General features: G+C 35.7%; 1 protein-coding gene across 3 annotated transcripts in view; it reads right to left on the reverse strand.

The window, feature by feature from the left end:
* Positions 1–223: 223 nt before the first annotated feature.
* Positions 224–18345, reverse strand: part of SLC41A2 (solute carrier family 41 member 2) — a 51913-nt gene continuing 33791 nt past the window's right edge. For all 3 annotated transcript variants that reach the window (XM_030478079.1, XM_030478082.1, XM_030478080.1), the window contains 3 exons: positions 11622–11753; positions 10483–10631; positions 224–547 (listed from right to left, as the gene is read on the reverse strand). In XM_030478079.1, coding sequence (XP_030333939.1) covers positions 362–547; positions 10483–10631; positions 11622–11753 — 467 coding nt within the window. In that variant the 3' untranslated portion in view covers positions 224–361. The remainder of the gene's footprint in view (positions 548–10482; positions 10632–11621; positions 11754–18345) is intronic.

The following is an 18345-nucleotide window of genomic DNA, read 5'->3' on the forward strand; positions in this document are numbered from 1 at the left end:
ACTGAATGAGCAATTAGAGATTGTTCTGGTTCGCAATACAGGTAAGGAACTGTTCTTTTAAAAGACAGATCTTTTAAAAAATTTAAAACTTCATAAAGGATTGATCTGCCCCTAATTGTGTCTACTCAGATGTCTTCAAATAGCAGCAACCTACCTTGGTTTCTGAGTCAAGGTCTCAAGTATCCTTCTAGTTCCATCCTATTTTTTAAAAATCATACCAAACTAAAATCATTAAGGCTGGTTTATATCTGCGACAACTTGATTTACTTATACCAAATGGAACAATCACTTTGAGGACCTTCAAGTGGAATGATTGGTCTTGTCAATATTCCAGGAAAAGTCATGGTACCCATTGGAATAATTAGTCTCCGACATCACCATCTCTGTCACCTATGAGCCACAGAAAATGAAAACCTACAGCTAATAAGGCAGTTCCAAGCAGATCTCCCAGTGCAGTAAGATAAGGGATAGAAAAGCTATCAGGGTCTTTTCCTTTTTTCCAGAAGTGGTGCACCATCCAGTCAGCAATCCATAACAGAGTAAACACCTACACAATATCAAACAAACAAAATCTGTATTATTGTCACATAAATTACATTGAAAAGAAGTCAATAGCCAACATCGTGTCCTTAGTCCACAGTACTACTGTATACAACTACATTTGAAAAATATAAATAATTAATGTGAATGAGTTTCAGATTAAAACCATCTACAAGAAGAGACACGGACACTCAGCCAACTTCTCTCAGTCAATCACGTGCACAGATAGAAGGAACATATTGAATCATTTTCTGTGCTTGAGGACTTCTGAAAATGGCAAGAAAAAGCAAAAACTCCAACCAAATATGCAACTGCACTTCCCACACATGACATTTTGTACACTGAAAGTATAAGTGGGGCTGCAGGATCATTCAGAACTGACTGACATTGCCCCAGGTGAAAACACTTGACTCAGGTGTAACTCTTGTTTCCACAGGTCTAGAACTGACCTGAAATCAGACATGATACAAAGAATACCAGGTTAGATTAAGAACAGTTTCATCTGCGTTGTATGAACTGCAAAAAATGGCCTAGAAGCTACTTTTATGCTTGAAATACCAGCTTCAGCCCTTCTGTAATAAGGCACACCTGCAATATATATTATGAAATTGTCACTCCAGGCTGAATTGGTCCCAGAGTAAAAGATTTCATTCCCAACTGTGAATGTCTGAACATTCGAGAGGTTTGATCTTAATACTAAAGGTATGCATAATCATTAATCCAATTTTAGAAAAGAATCCTTTTAATGTTGCACAGCTGTACGATAAGAGATTCTGGTTTGGAGGAATCATGTGGTGCGGCATGGCACAAGGTGAATGGAGAAAGGACTAATGGAGCTTCTATTTCTTCTTGTCTCTTCTAAGGAGCTGCTTAAGATGAAATAAATACTGTATTTTATGTCTTTTTAGTTATTCGGATCTTTAGGTAATGTAAACTTAAGACAGTTACCACCATAATCCTTTTTTTAAAAGTCTACTATGTACATTTAAAAGAATATGCATTATTAAAAGTAGCAAAAGGTATAAAATTCATATTTTATTTAGTAAATGATCAATTACGGGTATCAAAAGCATCTGTATGCACTTATTTATTGAAATACTGATAAGATGGTTGCAAGACACTTCTCCACAATCCAAAATACAGTAAAATGAATGTCATTTAATAAATTGTGCTGAAAAGTTTCTCAATTAATCTTTGCTTTGAAAAAGTATATCTTAAAATACAAGCCTGAATTTCTAATTAAATTTAAAAAAAAAAAAAAAAAAGGAGGAGTATTTGCTTAATGAAAAATTCATGGCTTATTTATATAAACATATCTTCTGAAAAGGGAACTCTGTAGTCTAAGCTAATTATGCAAGTCCTAGGTGTGCTGACTGGAATCCAAACAAATATATTTAAAACAGATGTTTTCTTTGGAAGACTATCAGATTCTTTGAGTCGGCTCCTTCTTCTAACAGAGACAAAAAGAGGCCTGTTTATAAAAGACCCCGTCCATTAACATCTCCTACAGTATGTGCACAGAAGACTCTGTAGCACCCCACATCAACAATAGTTCTGCATGTTCTATTAGAAGATGAAAGCATTTGTAGCAAGGACAATTTATAATGCATTTATATAACACAACCCATTAGACGTAACACACACAGTTCCATTTAAATGACAGTATGTACTTCTGGCTCTTAAAAATCATGACATGAAAAAAAAGTTTAATTTCTCTATGTATTTTCCAGCTTGAAATAGCTGCCTTAGACTACTGTGAAAAATGAGTAGTTCGGCAATTAAGTTTTGTGAACCTTCCCCAATAATTATTTTTGCTATATTAACTTATGGGTGCACAACACATAATGCAAATTATAACAAACCTGGCATCTGTAAGTAACAGAAAAAAGTTATAGCATATTATATTAGCTGCTGCTTATACCAGTATATGCTGGCAGTTGGGACATAGTGCTTCCAGAGTAAGTTATAAGACTGCAGTTCACCAGCCTTTATTTTTGGTGAAGAAATAATCATCATGCATTTGCATGACTAGAAAGTCACTAACATTTAAGAATTATACAGATCAGTCTTTGGAAATGGTTATTTACTTGGCCACAGTAGTTGGTATTAAAAGAGAGAAGTCAATCAATGGGACTTAAATCCTCAAGGAGATTTCCTTCTTATCAATGTTGAGAGGGTGTAAAATCCCTACTATGAGTTTGCTGAAAGTAAGTCCTTGTATTTAAAGTGATACGAGAAGTCGCTCACAGAGATCAAAGAAAAACCATACAAAAGACATTACAAGACTTGTTACTTCAGTGGCACAACAGACCTACACTCCTGTAATTTCAGCAAAATGATGCAGATGGCGTAGCAGTACAAACATGTATACTTCTGCTCTGCATTCATGCTCTGAAGAAGAAAGCCTTCCTACTTCAAATTGAAAACCAGCTGGTTTTCAGGGAAAAAAATAAAGGGACCATTATCACAGAAAAGCCGAATAACACAAACAGATCATTTTTTGTACTGGCATGAAATTCTGTAGGAAAGTGATAAGAAATGCTTGCAAATATACAAATAAATATGTAAATAAACTCAGTACAGTTCAAGATGTGAGCTAGTATTTTAAAACTGTTTAATATTCAGAGGAAGAGAACAATTAAGTGTTTTCTGAAAAAAGGGGGATGAATAGTAGTAGAATTATGAAACAGAGCACTAGGAATTTTTCCAGACTGAAGAATGAAATAACTGCAAGGTTTAAGAAAGGTAAAAAAATAACTAAATATCTATACATACAAAAAGATCTTAGTAAAGTGAGACACTTTATAGTCACTGATCAAGAAAAAAAAATCCAAGAGCAAGGATTGCAAAAATACAGAAAAATTACAGATGTTTGATATTTCAAAAGGAAGATCATGCTACATTATTACTCTTCGGGGAAAAAATTACAATAAAAATTGAGGAATATGAAAGTAAAGACATCATCAGGTTTAGACTGTGTTTCTAAAATGACCTATCAGTCACATTGTTAAAAAAGGTCCTCAGAAGACAGAAGCAGCAGAATCTAGCAATAAGAATGAGAGTGAGGGAGGAAGGAAGGGAAGAAAAGACCAAGAGTGAACTCTTTATCAAATTCTAATGATGAAGAATCTGAAAATAAGTGGTATAACTACACATATAATTTTGTACAACAAAAGGCAGAAATAAAGAGAACCTTGATATTGAAATTTCTGATTCAAATTATATCAGACTGGAACTGAATATAAACACTCAAACAAGAGTGAGCCTTGCTATTTAAAGCTCAAATCTTCTGATTGCAAGACTAGAACTGGGAACAATATACACTACAAAGCAATTTTTTTCCTTTGTTATTGGGCACAAAATTTACTTTAATTCTTTGCAGGTCTTTAGACAGAAACAAGAAGTTAAGCTAAAGAAATGTTATTTTTGGTCTTTTGCATGTAGTAAGGACCCCTAAAAGCTATCTGCATTTTCTCATGTAATTAATTTCTCACGATTTCTGAAATGGGAAAAGAATGAGACTCTATTATGTAGAATAAAAATACATAATTCCCTCATTCTTAATTCTGTCTAAGCTTCCTGTAGCCTAATTGATACTTTGCAGGATTCTATACTATTTGTATTGTTTCTTTTTATCTGGGATGACCATATTTCATGAGTGAATGCATGTCAAATTCACAGTGATAAATATAACATTGAAATGCATAATATTTGTAAATCAGATTTGAACCTTTTATGTTTCTATTGGTTTATACATTAGTTGCTGGGATTAGTGAATTCAAACACCAAACTGGAAAAAGAAAGTTGAAGCTATATATTTGCATGTGCTTTCTCACATGGGCATTATCAAAATTCACCTATAAGTTTAGTACCAAGACGCTCTGGCAGTTTATTTAGCATGCCTTGGACAGGATATCTTGCATGTTGCTAGGACTGCTGATTCACCTTCAATTCTTTCCATGTGAAGGTGCATTACAAAGTAGTTTCCTTTAGACAGGAAACACAGATGCAAATAATTGTGGAACAAGAACTCTTACAAACCTATGAAATGCAAAGGTAAAGTTTGGGTTTTGTTTGTTTGGGATTTTTTAATTATGAGTGAAACTCATAATTAAGGATCTCTAAAGGCTACCGTGTCCTGACTGACATCATTCTCAGCAGATTTATGGTTTAGGATTTTGGCCCTCCATTAAGTTAGTTTTTAAATCTTGTATTACATTCCTCAGATTTTAGATGGCTTTAAATGTCTTCTCGTGAAACTAAGTAGTAACTGTAAAGTTTAATAATAGATCTACACTGAACTTACTTGCTGAATTTCCATTCTCTACAGCCAGAATTCTGCAGTCAGTGAACTCTCAGAGTAAGGTCTACATACATTTTACAAAATAAATTTTTCTCCACTGTCTTCTCAGGTAGCATATCTGGTGTGTATCTTGTCCAGGGGAAACAAGTCATAATTTCCTCTAAACATAGAGAGATTTCCTTCAAGTCTGGCTGCAAAGAAACCACTAAACAGCAAGTTCTTTCTTGCTGCTGTTGTTTGTGTGGTGTTAACTAGAACATTATGGTATCCGAGTATCCAGACAGCATAGCATACTTTTATGAAAGACTAAAACCTCATCCAAGGAAAAAAGGGGATACAATTTTAACTGAAGTTGTTTCTAAATCAATTAGGGAACTTTTTTTTTTTTAATCCCACAGTTTGAATCCAAATTCCTGAGACTGTCTTCATGATTTCTTTGTGGTCTTGCCAGACACCCTGGTTTGACCAAGATGGTCCTAATTTCAGGTTGTTTGTCAGCTGTCTGAATGGGGAGTGCAACCCTGACCATTAAGTCTTCAGGTATGCTCAACTCATACTTGCTGTAGCACAACTCAGTGTGTCATGCTCCATACATAAGCACTTTGAGCTCAGCCTTCTGGAGGTAAAAATGATATATCCCTGCTAATGACTTTGTAAGAGCCAGGCTTCTACCACAGACAACAACATCCCTGGAAGTGAAAGCACGGATGATAGCCACATTCAGATCCCAATAAAATATGGCAAGTCTGCTTCTCATGCTGCAATGAGAAAGCACTGAACATGCAGAACTGTTCAGGTTTGGACCTTAGTTTCCATATTTCCTTGAATAATGTAGTCTCTTTAGCAGTTACATGCTTTACACTTCGGAAATAACCTTTCCTATTAGAAAAAGCAGTATTTAAAATGCATCAATATTTTCTCTATAAACACAACCTTCCTTATTTCTCTTACAATGTACAGTATACCCCATGAGTTATTTTTCCACATTGAAGAGGCCCATACCATCATTAGAATCCCCACACTAGTAAGACATCCAAGATGTTTTTGATGTGAGCAGGAAGTCATTAAGAGCACTGCTGAATTCTTGGTTTTCTATTGCCCCAAAGAGCCCTGAAGCCCTGCAAAAGTTACTTCACATATGACCTTCACTGGATAAGGATTGCATTTTGGAATTACTTATTTGCCTGGTAATAGATCTGGGAATCTCCTATTGTTTGTTTATTCCCCAAATCTTTAACATGACTGTGTGCTCTGATTTGGTTAGGAGGTGTGAAAATTCCTTAGAGGGCGTTTTACTGGCTCAGTGAGAACATGCAAAACAGAGGCTGCCTTTGAATGCTCAGAATCATATGCCAGGACTTACGGCTTGGCAATTCCACTGCTGCTCTCATTCTACTGCAGGTTGACAAGAGAGAAGATGAAACTTTCGTCAGGGCATAGCCTCATACAGCTAAAAAATACTTGAGCCTTTGTGAGGTATAAGCAGAGGACTGTTTTTCAATTAATATATTCTTCGTTGCTCAAACAACAGATTTTAACTGCATATAGAGTACTGGTGTGTGACTTGTAAAATTTTCACAAAAAGAGTATTCCTCTTAAATAAAGGCCACTCACCAAATCCAAAACACATTTAAAATCAATATAACGTTTTTCATTAACCCAAATACTGTACACTGCGTTATATGAAGTACCCTACAAACTTACAGGGTATACCTTCCTATATGTTCCTTCCTATATTATTTTTAGTATTTTCCTCTCGTGCTGCCATTCATAAACACAGAAGAGACTCTTCGCTACAGAGCTAATTCAGACCTTTTGAACTCAAGCCTAAAAATTCTAGCTAAATGTAGATTAATATAAATATTTATGCAGTTTTCCTCACCTTCATGAAAATAAAACTGTGAAATCCTAGATGCATTCAAGTTAAATGGAGTACAGCCTTGGATATCAATAGAATAGATTTATAAATTTAATTGAAGAACTTTTCTAGAATATCTATTTATTTAAAGAACAGAAACAACTGCATTATTAAAGGTAGGAAAATTAAAACAAAAGAAAATAAAACAAAACACTTTCTGGGTTTTCTTACGTCTAGAAACCCACACAACAAAATAGACAAGTGTTTTGTTCATAGAGAATCAGAGAGAATGCAGATCATAATACTGGCTACTCATGTTATTTAAAATATCTTAATTTAATGATGTTTTAGAAATAACTACATATTCAGTGAAATTGTATTTTGTTTTACTACATAGTATATTTTTGGTCAATAATAACTAAATTATAATATTACTGATGTACATCTTCTTGTATTAATTACTTATTTCCCAAAAATATTTCAACTAAATGACATGCTGGGGAGAGAATATCTGAGAACAGGTAGAGAGAAGAGAATAAAGAAGCCGGTATGCCTGGGTGATGAAAAAAAACAAAAAAAAAAAAAGCAAACAATGAGTATCAGAATTGGATGAAAATTAAATTAATTATCTGATTGGAACGTCAGGAATACTATATAGAGCTTGCAATGCAAATAAATTCTGTTTTATCACTTTGGGAAGAAGAATATTAAAGTTTACAGGCAATCTGAAGAAGTCTTGTTAAAATGCCAAATAAAATTCATATACATATTACAAATTTACTGTAGAGATAATGTGTAATAGCGTAAACTGACAGAGGAAGATAGAAATACAAAAGTCATAACTAAAGTTTTTGTATTAACATTTCCCTGGGTTTTTTTTTTAATGTACTGTAATATTGTAGTTCTACTTTTGTCATTTCCTTAACCCCTTCCTCTCCATTTTAAACAAAGAGCTGAACAGTCAGAGATAATAAACAGACCTTGAAGTTAACTAACAACCTATATTAGTCCACTGTAAAATATGTCATTAATAATTTAACATATTTCAGTAGTCACTTGAATTTTAAAGATAGAAAAATCATTTTTTTGCTGTTGTTGGGTTTTAATTTAGCATTAATATTTTAACACAGTGGAAAAAATGTAAGTAGGTGGTGCCATAATCATTATTCTGCTACCCTTTCCACCCCCCAGCTCAATACAAGTAAGGAATTGGAAAGGGCAAAGCAGTGATATCAAACCTTCTCAAACACAAGACTGACCATAATTAACTCTTACTTTCGTGAATCACTGTGTTCTATTGAATTGTCATCTACCACCTCAAAAATAGAAGATAAAGCCTGCAAGCAGGCTTGTAATTTTTGACATCCATTTTCATATGCCTTCCATGCAAAGTGAAAATTAATGCGAAGTCCAATACATGATAAAAAAGGATTAGAATGTAGATCTCTCACTGCTCAAAAGACTGTCAATGGATTTGTTTTGTTGGTAATCTAAATGATAATAATTAGCTGTGAGGTTTTTCAGTTTCAAGCAGAACTGGAAAAGTTCTCACTAGGAAGACAAAAATCTGAAAGAGTTATGAACAAATTAGATCAGTAAATGTCAGCTTATGCCAAAAGAAATGGTAGCTTGAAAACCGTTCTTTACAACACCCAGGTGCATAGAGGTGTCACTGAAAAAAGGGAAGAGGAATGAGTACAAATAAGGGTTTTCTGTGAGAAAAGAGAAACTTCAAAGTACACAACTGCAGTAGGGAAGTGCTTCAGACTGACACTGACTGGTAAATAAAATATGTTCAAGATTTAAGGGTTAAAGCAAGAAATGACTGTCCGAAAATTTTAAATCTGCTCTAACTAGAGGTATGCAAAACTGCAATAAACACTACTAAAAAAATGTCGGAACAATTAAAGTGGTGAAACGAATCTATTAAATATTTTCAGAAGGTGTTAAAAACCAAGGGGTTCCAAAACTGTCAATCTGTCAAGACCCATGAGAAGTTATTGTGTGCAAGTAAATACATCTAAAACTGCCTGTTATGGCTAAATCAGAAGAGGAAAAAAAATCATCAATAAAAGAGAGCAGGGGAAAGGGAAAAAAAGCTTTATCTTTGCTTTATACACGAAAAATCAAGAAAATCAGGTGTGGCCCTGTGGACTGAAATTCAAATGCACAACCCACTACTTTAATCAGACCTTGAATTTATAAAAATCAACTTTACACATGCATATGTGCCGATGCTGGGCCTGAAATACTGTGTGTTGGAAAGTCCTGCTCTAATCCCTTAACTTGTTTTTTGGCTGAACTTCTCACATCTTGACCTATCCTCTGCTGCTGAAGAAAAGGTTTGTTTCCCTAAACATATGATTGCAGTTCTGTGAGCAGGAGGACTGTATGGATTTCATATGGATTATGAATTCAGGTTGATTCCTATGTGAAATCCCTGAAGTCTAATAATGGCTGAAATCACACTGCAGTGTTATCCTCAGCAGAGACATTAACAGGGACTCTTTCCCCATCATGTTTTTGTTAAGCATAACCAAGACAAAGAAAAGCCAAGACACAGAAAAACTTGACTGAAATGGGCCAAAGGATTCAAAAGTTATGAGAAAGGACAGCCAGCCAGCCAAAACAGACAGAGTGAAGGAACAGCATCATTTCCTCAGGAAAAGACATTATAAAACCAGTGATAAGGCTGGAAACTAGGAATATTATGTAAGAGGAAAATGAAAAGTAATTTATAATTTTTAGTATGATATTTTCACTTGCAAAGGTTGGAATGTTATCACCTATATTCTACCAAAAAAAGTATAGAATTCTCATATGAAATTAAAATAGCAACAGCTTTTGAAACCTATCTTTATTGAAATTTAGACTTATTAGACAATTTAGAACATTAAAAATTATAGTTTTTATTAAGGATTGACTGATGATATTGTTTGTATTTTAAAACTAAATTGGTCACATTTATAGAAGCAGTATGTATAACTAATGGATATTTCAACTGCATTTTTATTGTGTAACATGATTAGTCAATTTTTGCGTTTAAGGTACAATGAAACTCTAAAGTTAATTCAGCCAGGTTTCAGCTAAAAATTGGCCATGGATTTAATAAAAACATTTAATTTTGTTTTATTGACTTCTCTAGCTGAAATTATTTAAATTGAGACATTGCTGTTTCAAAAGGCATGTTTCAAGAACTGCCATTGCCTGGTATCTACAGGCTGCTAGGTAAGACCAGCCAAAATAATGTAACAACGTTTGACAACTAATGCAATTACAATTTCTTGTACAGTGATTGCTGTCAGACTAATTTCTACTTTAATAAATATTAAGAATGCACCAACCAAGCCATAACATTCTCATTTACTGTATATTTGAACATGTTAACTAACATGGTAATGTGAACCACTTTAGGAGATTTTTTTGACAGTTTTTCTTGACGCATTCATTATTCATGACTGCTACTTTTCCTTCTCTCCACCTCTCCTGTAGTTGATTAAAAGGATAGGGGTTTTAGATTCAGTGGTTCCAAGAAGCATGTGAAAGAGAAAGCTCAAGATGCATGACTGGGAAGTAATGCAGTCAAGTGTTTTCTGAAAAGCACTCACAATACAGATACATCTGGGTAAGCTGTATACATGTGGAGATAATGAATTACTTCAGAACTGTGCTGAAAACCTGTATTAACCCATGCCTTCTTGTACTGTTCATGAGATTTTAGAAATCAGATAAAACATAATTTTCTTCAAAAAACTGATTTTCAAGTAGTACTTGTTCTTACCTGTAGCAGAGCTGCAAACAAATACACTGCTATAAAGATAGGAGTTAAGGAAGTGTGGCCGCTTTTCATTAAGTGGATGGTGTACAAGAAAATCAGGTGTCCAGGAATCACCAAAAGAAGCAGAACTTGGGCTGATTTGTTATTTACTCCTACAATAAGAATTAAAAAAAAAAAAGAAAAAAAATTCAAAATTCAGTTAAATTTTCAATTACTATATCAGTTTTTTATTAATTTTAACATAAAAAGCCATTTTGAAATTCCACAGCATTGACTATTGTAGAACAGTGGCATTATTTTCTGCTAAAAGACTTCTTGAGGATTTTCACAGGGGGGGAAAAAAGCCACCTCTATTGTCTGCCACAAAAGTTAAGCAGGGCCCTTCCAGGACAGGGTGTAAACTGTGTGCTTTCATTCTGTACTCATGTAATACCATACACTTTTTTGGAGCTGCAGTGATCTCGTAAAGCCTTCCTAGGAAAGAGGATATTTTGGACACCATATTTGAGACATCCTCAAAAGTACTTTCTATTTCTAAAAAGGAATACCACATTACCACTTTCTCATCTGTTCCAATCCAATCACATATATGAAAGTGTAATACACACTGTTGAAACATCACCTTTCTCCACGGTTACTGCATTATTAGGAAAGGGTGCAATACAGAGGAGGAATAAGCTGTGAAGCAGGAATCTAGAAAGAAAATCGCAAATGGGAAATGGAAAGTAGGGACTTAGTAATAATGTTAGATATAAAGTTTGGTCCTAACAGGAGATTGGTTTGAACTTCTGGAGTTAAATGACAAAGGTTAGGAGCAGATAAACAGGCTAAGGAAAGATGAAGTCTGAAATCCTTCTGAGTGGGTATCACAGCATCTTGCCTATCAGTCCCTGTCTTCAACCCTTGCCAGGGTTACACCTTTCTCTATGTTCCTCTCTATGCATCACCTCCTCCTACAGAGTTCCTTGTGATTCTCACAGTCAAACGACTGCAGGCAAAGGAAACTGCCAAGTCTCTGCTGCTTTTGAATTGCATACACCAAGTTGAGTTTGTTGACATTTCTCACTGGTAGTACAGTCTGGCATACAGGGGGGAAAAGTGGAGACATGAGACAGCAGTTTTGACAATTAACTAATACATACCTGTACCATAATATGTTCTGCATGGATAATAGCAACCCTTGGCTTCTTCTGGCAGCTCTCCAGGAATGCTATGTAAATGGAGGTAGGTAGAAATTCTGCTAGCTTGAATAGCTACTAAATTACCACCAATGCCTGAAATAAATACGAAAGGAAAAAAGTGGTAAATTTTCAACTATTTTTTCCCTCTAGTAGGCCATATTTTTGCAAATTTACCAATACAGTCCCCTACTTACAAAAGTCAAAAAGAAAAACATCTTTACAATATATATTAGTTATAGACGGGCTAAGACCAAGCATTAAAATAAGCCAAAGTACTTGGGCTACAATTTGGTGTATCAATGGATACTTGGGATTCGGAGATCAGTTTTATTCATATTAAGTGCAAAAGGCTCTTCCAAAAAGTTCAACCTGATGCTTTCTCTTAGGTGAAGCTCCCTTTTATTGCTCCCTCTTCTTTGGAAATCCTTCTGAAACAATAAAAGTCCTACATAATTGTGCCACTGCTGGATTACCTTCCTAAGTCAGTATTGCTGGCAAGTATAAATAATGCAAAGCAGAAGCACTCGCTGCCAGAAGCTGAAATGCAGACTTCACACACAGAACCATAGGGCTGGAAAAGACTTCAAGAGCTAATCTACTAATTCCCCTTCACCACAGAGCAGGATTAACTGTAATTTTCTGCCATTTATAATTCAGGTTGAAAGGACAAGTGTCTGAATGATAGATTTTTTAAAGAATGGTGGTAATGGAGATTTTTCTTTCTGTGACAACTGTTGACATACTTTGCATTAGAAAAAAAGATTTCTATGGAACAAACCACCCTAGGATGCAAAGAGAAGTGGCTGGCATCTGCCATACAAGGTCACTGTATATAATCTTTGAAAAGTCATGCAGATCTGGGGGTATCCCTGACAACTGGATGAGGGTAAATGTCACACGCATCTTCAGCAAAGCATTTGACAGTTTTCCACAGCTTCCTCCTAGACAAACTGGCAAGTTACAGACTGGATGCGTTGTCTGTGAGGTGGGTATAAAATTGCCTAACAGGCTGCACTCGGAGAGTAGTGATCAACACTTTTTAGAGGAGGCTGGCAGCCTGTCACAAGTGAGGTCCCCCAGCGATTGACACTGGGTCCCACACTATTAAACAACTTCAGAAATTACCTGGATGATGGGATCAAAAGCACCCTCACCAAGTTTGATGATGACACTGAACTGGGTAATGAGATGGACACATCAGAAGAGAGAGCCATCTTACAGAGAGACATGGACAGGCTGGAAGTTTAACAAAGACAAGTCCCGCACCTGGGAAGACATAACCAAAGAGCCCAGTTCAGACTACAATCTGTGTTGCTGGGCAGCACCATGTTGAAAGGGACCTCCTGGATGAGATTAACATCAGTTAGCAGTGCACCACTGCAGCAACAAAGGCAAATTTGATGCATTACTAGCAGAGATAGAGATGTGATTATCCCACTCCACTCAGTGCTTGTCGGGCTGTACCTGGAGTACTGTGTCCAGTTCTGGCCCCCACAATTCAAGAAAGATGTGGACAGACCAAAGAAGTTCAAAAGGAGGGCCATAAAGATGATCAAAGGTCTGGAGAACCTGCTCTATAAGGAAAGACTAAAGGAGTCAGGTCTTTTCTCCCTGGAGAAGAGAAGGCTCAGGGGACATCACAGTTTACCAATATTTAAAGGGTGGCTACAAGGAAGATGCAGGCTCTATTTTCACAAGGAGCCACGTGGAGAGAACAATCAAGTTTCATTGTTCTGCTGGTCATAGAATGACTTGTATGAAGCTGTGCTTGCATTAAATGAATCACTTCAATATGTACAGAGATACTCTGTTTTGTAACAGGAGTTACTGTGCATGTGACGTTATCTCAGCAGGATTAATAAGATCCCTGCAAGAAGCAGAAAATAGATAAAACTACATGGGTTGACAAAATGTCAATAACCAAAATTGATAGCTTCTCACCATCTTCTGAATGCATAAAATGGTCATGTGCTCAGTAGCTGCTCATATTATGAAAATCTCTGTAGATGTGTATGAAGATTGTTTCCGTGAACATGTAAGTCAGATCTGTTGCTTTTTCCAGGTAAACAGTATTGAAGTCATCATAGCAAATACCTGATAACAAAGACTAACTTTGTTAGATTCTTTTCATTCTTGTGAGAGCTACAACACAGAGGAAAACAACTTTTCAAAAGTAAAATCCTGCAACTGTTCTGCATTCCTCTCAGAACAGCAGATCTGTTTAGCTTCGCTATGAGTGCTGCTTTGTCAATAAGCAGAAGAGATGTTCTCTGCTGAAGTGCGAAGGATGTCATGCTGACTTAAAACTTTAAAAGAAAATTAAAACCCTCATAATTTTAATGAGGGAGTTAAGAATTAAGCAAGAATACTTCTGAAAATTGTTATCACAGTTCTCTTTTGTGTAACAAGCACCCTAATATATATTAATATAAAACAATATATTATCATACATATAATAATAAATATAAAATCTATTTTTCTATATAGTGATATATAGTCATGAGACAATCCATAGTTCAAAACAGTCAGTTTTGCCAATTAGTCTTTTCGGAGTTCAAAAACAACTTGCTTTTGGATGTATTTCTATTATAGAAATGAAATGAAAAGAAATGACAACAGTAACCAAAAGATCTAAATTTTTGAATAATATTATCTTTCAGAAAATTCAAGATTAACTTTTGCCCTGACCTCTCTACCACTAACTTTAAAAAATCATGTTTTATGCAAGTGAAATACTTAGATTACAAGCCTAGCTTAACTAGCTACATTTTTACATTGTTTTTTTCATCTTCATTTCTTCCATCTTCCTTTGTAGCATTTATTTTAATACTTAAAAATGTTTGCAGGAAAACAGTTGGAAATTATTAGCTTTTCCTATATGGATGTTTTTTAAGAGAAGCCTTTGAGTCAATGTTATATATGCAAACTATTACATTTTATGTTTTACTCATAAATAATTTCTCTCCTATGCCTAATTAATAAAAAATTGTTCCTTTTATATATATATATATAAAAGAAAATAAAATATTCTGGGTACAATCATGTTGTGAAAACTAATGATAACTGAAATCTTCTAAAAAATTTGCATGTAAAGACCTAAAAGAAAACACACACCTACAATAGCACAGAACATGCAGATTTACATGTACAGCTTAGCAATTAGGTAGGCAAGTGCTCCAGCCACACCGCACAAGTGGCAGAAGGCAAAGGCAGGGACGGGGAGACTACCTGCTGTAGAAGAAGTTCTGGTTTAAGACCATCTAAGGAACCTGAAGGTACATGTAGTCATAGGACAAGGGGGAATGGCTTTAAACTGAAAGAGGGGAGATTTAGATTAGATATTAGAAAGAAATTCTTCACTATGAGGGTGGTGAGACACTGGCACAGGTTGTCCAGGGAAGCTGTGGCTGCCCCATCCCTGGCAGTGTTCAAGGCCAGGCTGGACAGGGCTTGGAGCAACCTGGTCTAGTGGAAGGTGTCCCTGCCCATGGCAGGGAGGTTGGAACTGGATGAGCTTTAAGGTCCCTTCCAACCTAAATCATTCTATGATTCTATAAATCTATGAAACTATGAACTAAAGAGCAGTAAAACTAGCATCCAATAATGTGTCAAAAGTAAATATCCAAAATCAAAACCCTCCTCCTTTTCCTGCCAAAATAAACATTGAATTAAAAAGTTCTCGTACAGCATAGGAGCCTTCGGAGACTATCACATTCTTTCCAATTCAGGATGCAGAAAAATTAATTTGCTACCCAGCCAAATTGCTCTACTGCCATACAAGTACATTAATATTTTCCCTTGTCATTTACAGCGGCAAATTTCAGATGCTCAACTCTCTAAGACAATGGTCATCTTCTAATCAAAGCACTACTCTTGTGTGAAAGCTGATAGTACAACTATGCTATAAGAGATTAAAATATACAGTCATTAAAAAATGCATTTTAGTTTTTTGAGGAGGAATGGTTTCTGGGTATTTTCTTCCCATATTCTCAAAAACAATTTACAGCAAAAGCTCTCTGAAAAACCTGCAATCTGTCATTGAATTTATCCTACTAATAGATAAAAAAAGTATGGCTTGGGGAATATATTACATAAGCTTAACTTTCATCTCCCAGACAACAGACATTCAGTAAGCTTTGTGTTAAATTTTCTCATATGGGTTTCTCATATTGCTTGATCTACATTTATTCCCTCTAGATATTGAACACTTTTACAATATGTACAGCCAAACATTAAGAAATATTACAACAGGTTTGTGTTACCCTTAAAGAATATTGCTTTAAACCATCTGCAAAGGCACGTTTTTCTACATAAAGCCTACAAAGCATTTCTAATTTTCAGGTGTTTTCAGAATTAAACTGCAGAACCTCCATTCTACAAGATGCGTAAAAATGGGGCAAAGTCTAACGACATGATGGTTATTATGCAGTAACTCCTGAAATGCAAATACTTAGAAGATATATCACCATGTTTTGTCTAAGCATACAGTGAAAATGGAGAGGAAAGTGGATCTATCTGGTAACTGCACCTTAGTTCATTTCTGCTGCGTATTCACAAAGCATATAATTGCTTAAGGCATTATCTTTTTTCTGCACAAAAGGAACTGAGTTACTTGCAAACTGCAATTCCTGAGCCAAATTCAACACACTGTGATGCTGTAAAAGGATTTGCAAATTTTAACCATCTCATCCGTTAGAAAACATAAAGATCAACTTGAGTGTCTACGCTGAAGCACAGGCACGCTTAGGCTTAGTTATTTTATCCAGACCATCAGTACAACAAACACAGACATCTAAATCTCACGTAGTTTGTAAGTACCACAATGGCTGAAACCACAAAATGATTTATTTATTTATTAAAAGTCAAGTTACAATTTAAACCAACCAACCATAGAATTAAAAATAATTTTTAATCTCAATATATGTGTTTAACAGGGGAAAAATGGAAAAATGGTTGTGAAATACTTCTGGTCATCAGCAGTAAAGCTGACCATAAATGCCTGCCTCCTTAAGAACTGTTTTAATATTCTTGGCAAATATTTGCAGTTATTGTTAATAGGTGTAGGAACCTTAGAGGTTGCTCATATTCCAGACCAATATTTCTTAAACCAAAGGATTTATGGGTCCACTCTGTAATGTATGTGATGAAAGTAACTTGTCTCACCTCTAAGAATATGCAAACCTTCTAGACAGGACCACATTGAAAGCTATTTAATGGTGCACACAGGAAGCCTAACACTGGCAGCTTTGCAGTGCATACTGTTCCAGATTGAAAATTCTGGACAAATTTACACTCTCCTTAAATTTTGGCTGGACTCAATCCCAATAGGTTATAACATTTCTTTCAGGTTTCCCTGGTTTCTTTCAGGTTTTCTGTGTCATAGGAACAAGAAACTTTCAGGTAAGAGAAAGGAAAAGGCATCTGAAAAGTGTTTTGAGGGAAAACCTCCACTCCTTTCATTACTTAGGCTTACAATGAGAATTCCAAGGCCAGGAAAGCACTGGTAGAGAAAGCTTTCTGCAACAATAATATTTAAAAAGCCATCTGTTAACGGGTCTAGCACACCTTTTATGTCGGTAAATGAATGTCAACAGATGTGCTTTTTTAACTGAAAGATTTCCCAAACCCCAGTTTACTACAGCATACTGACCAGCAATATCAAAAGGTGCCAGCAGAATTATGAAACCCTGGAGAGGTTAATCTAACAGCAAACAAAAAATCACCTACATACAATTTCCTTTTCCAGGAGGTGTACCATAACACAGGCCCATTCTGCATCCTCTACACAGAACATATTTTCTCTATATTTTCCAGTAGAAATGCCTCTATTCTTAAAATTCTGAGGGTTGAGGGGGTTAGCACACAAACACACAATGCTTAACACATTATTCCTCTCTGCTCTTTTCTGAATGAGGGATAACCAGAATTCCTTAGTGCTTCTGTTGTTGCCCACTGGCACTGCAAAAGCATGATTGCTATGGGTAGTAACAGGCCATGGGCCTTAGGATAACTTTAGTCCTGGCCTATTAATTAGGCTTATTGTGAGCTTGTTACGAGCTCCAAAATGGAGGTATTTTTTCTTACAGTGTAAGAGTTTGGGATAATAGCAAAGGTCCTGAAATGCCCTGAAAATACAGAGTCAGGACTATGAACAACTCATTGGTGGTTCATTACTGATCACTGAAGAAGTTTAAACATTTAGAGCTGGGGAAAGACTGCTTTACGCATAATAAGAAAAGGAGCTAAGCATGAAAAATTCAGATGAACAATGGAGTAAGGCACCTGGTGTGGCTTGGAAAACAACATTCTCAGGCATTGCATAGTAGCCCGGTGCAGATGACAAAGGCTAAGAACAACCTAGAAATACAAAACTGACATGAACATTGGAACAGGCTGCCCAGGGAAGTGGTGGAATCGCCATCCCTAGAAGTGTTCAAAAACCGTGCAAATGAGGCCCTCAGTGACATGGTTTAGCGGTGGTCTTGGCAGTCCTGGGGTAAGGGCTGGACTTGATGATCTTAAAGGTCTTTTCCAACCTAGTTGTTTCTATGATTCTACGACTTGTCAGCTAATCAACTAGCATTTGGCTAGTTCTTTTTATTTAAAGATAGTTCAAATGAATGTATGCACATTGCCTTAATTCTGTTGATAGACTTAGGAAAGAAAATAAGAGACAAAGTGGTAC

This window comes from Strigops habroptila, chromosome 3 (assembly GCF_004027225.2).
Source record: "Strigops habroptila isolate Jane chromosome 3, bStrHab1.2.pri, whole genome shotgun sequence".
Classification (NCBI taxonomy): domain Eukaryota; kingdom Metazoa; phylum Chordata; class Aves; order Psittaciformes; family Psittacidae; genus Strigops; species Strigops habroptila.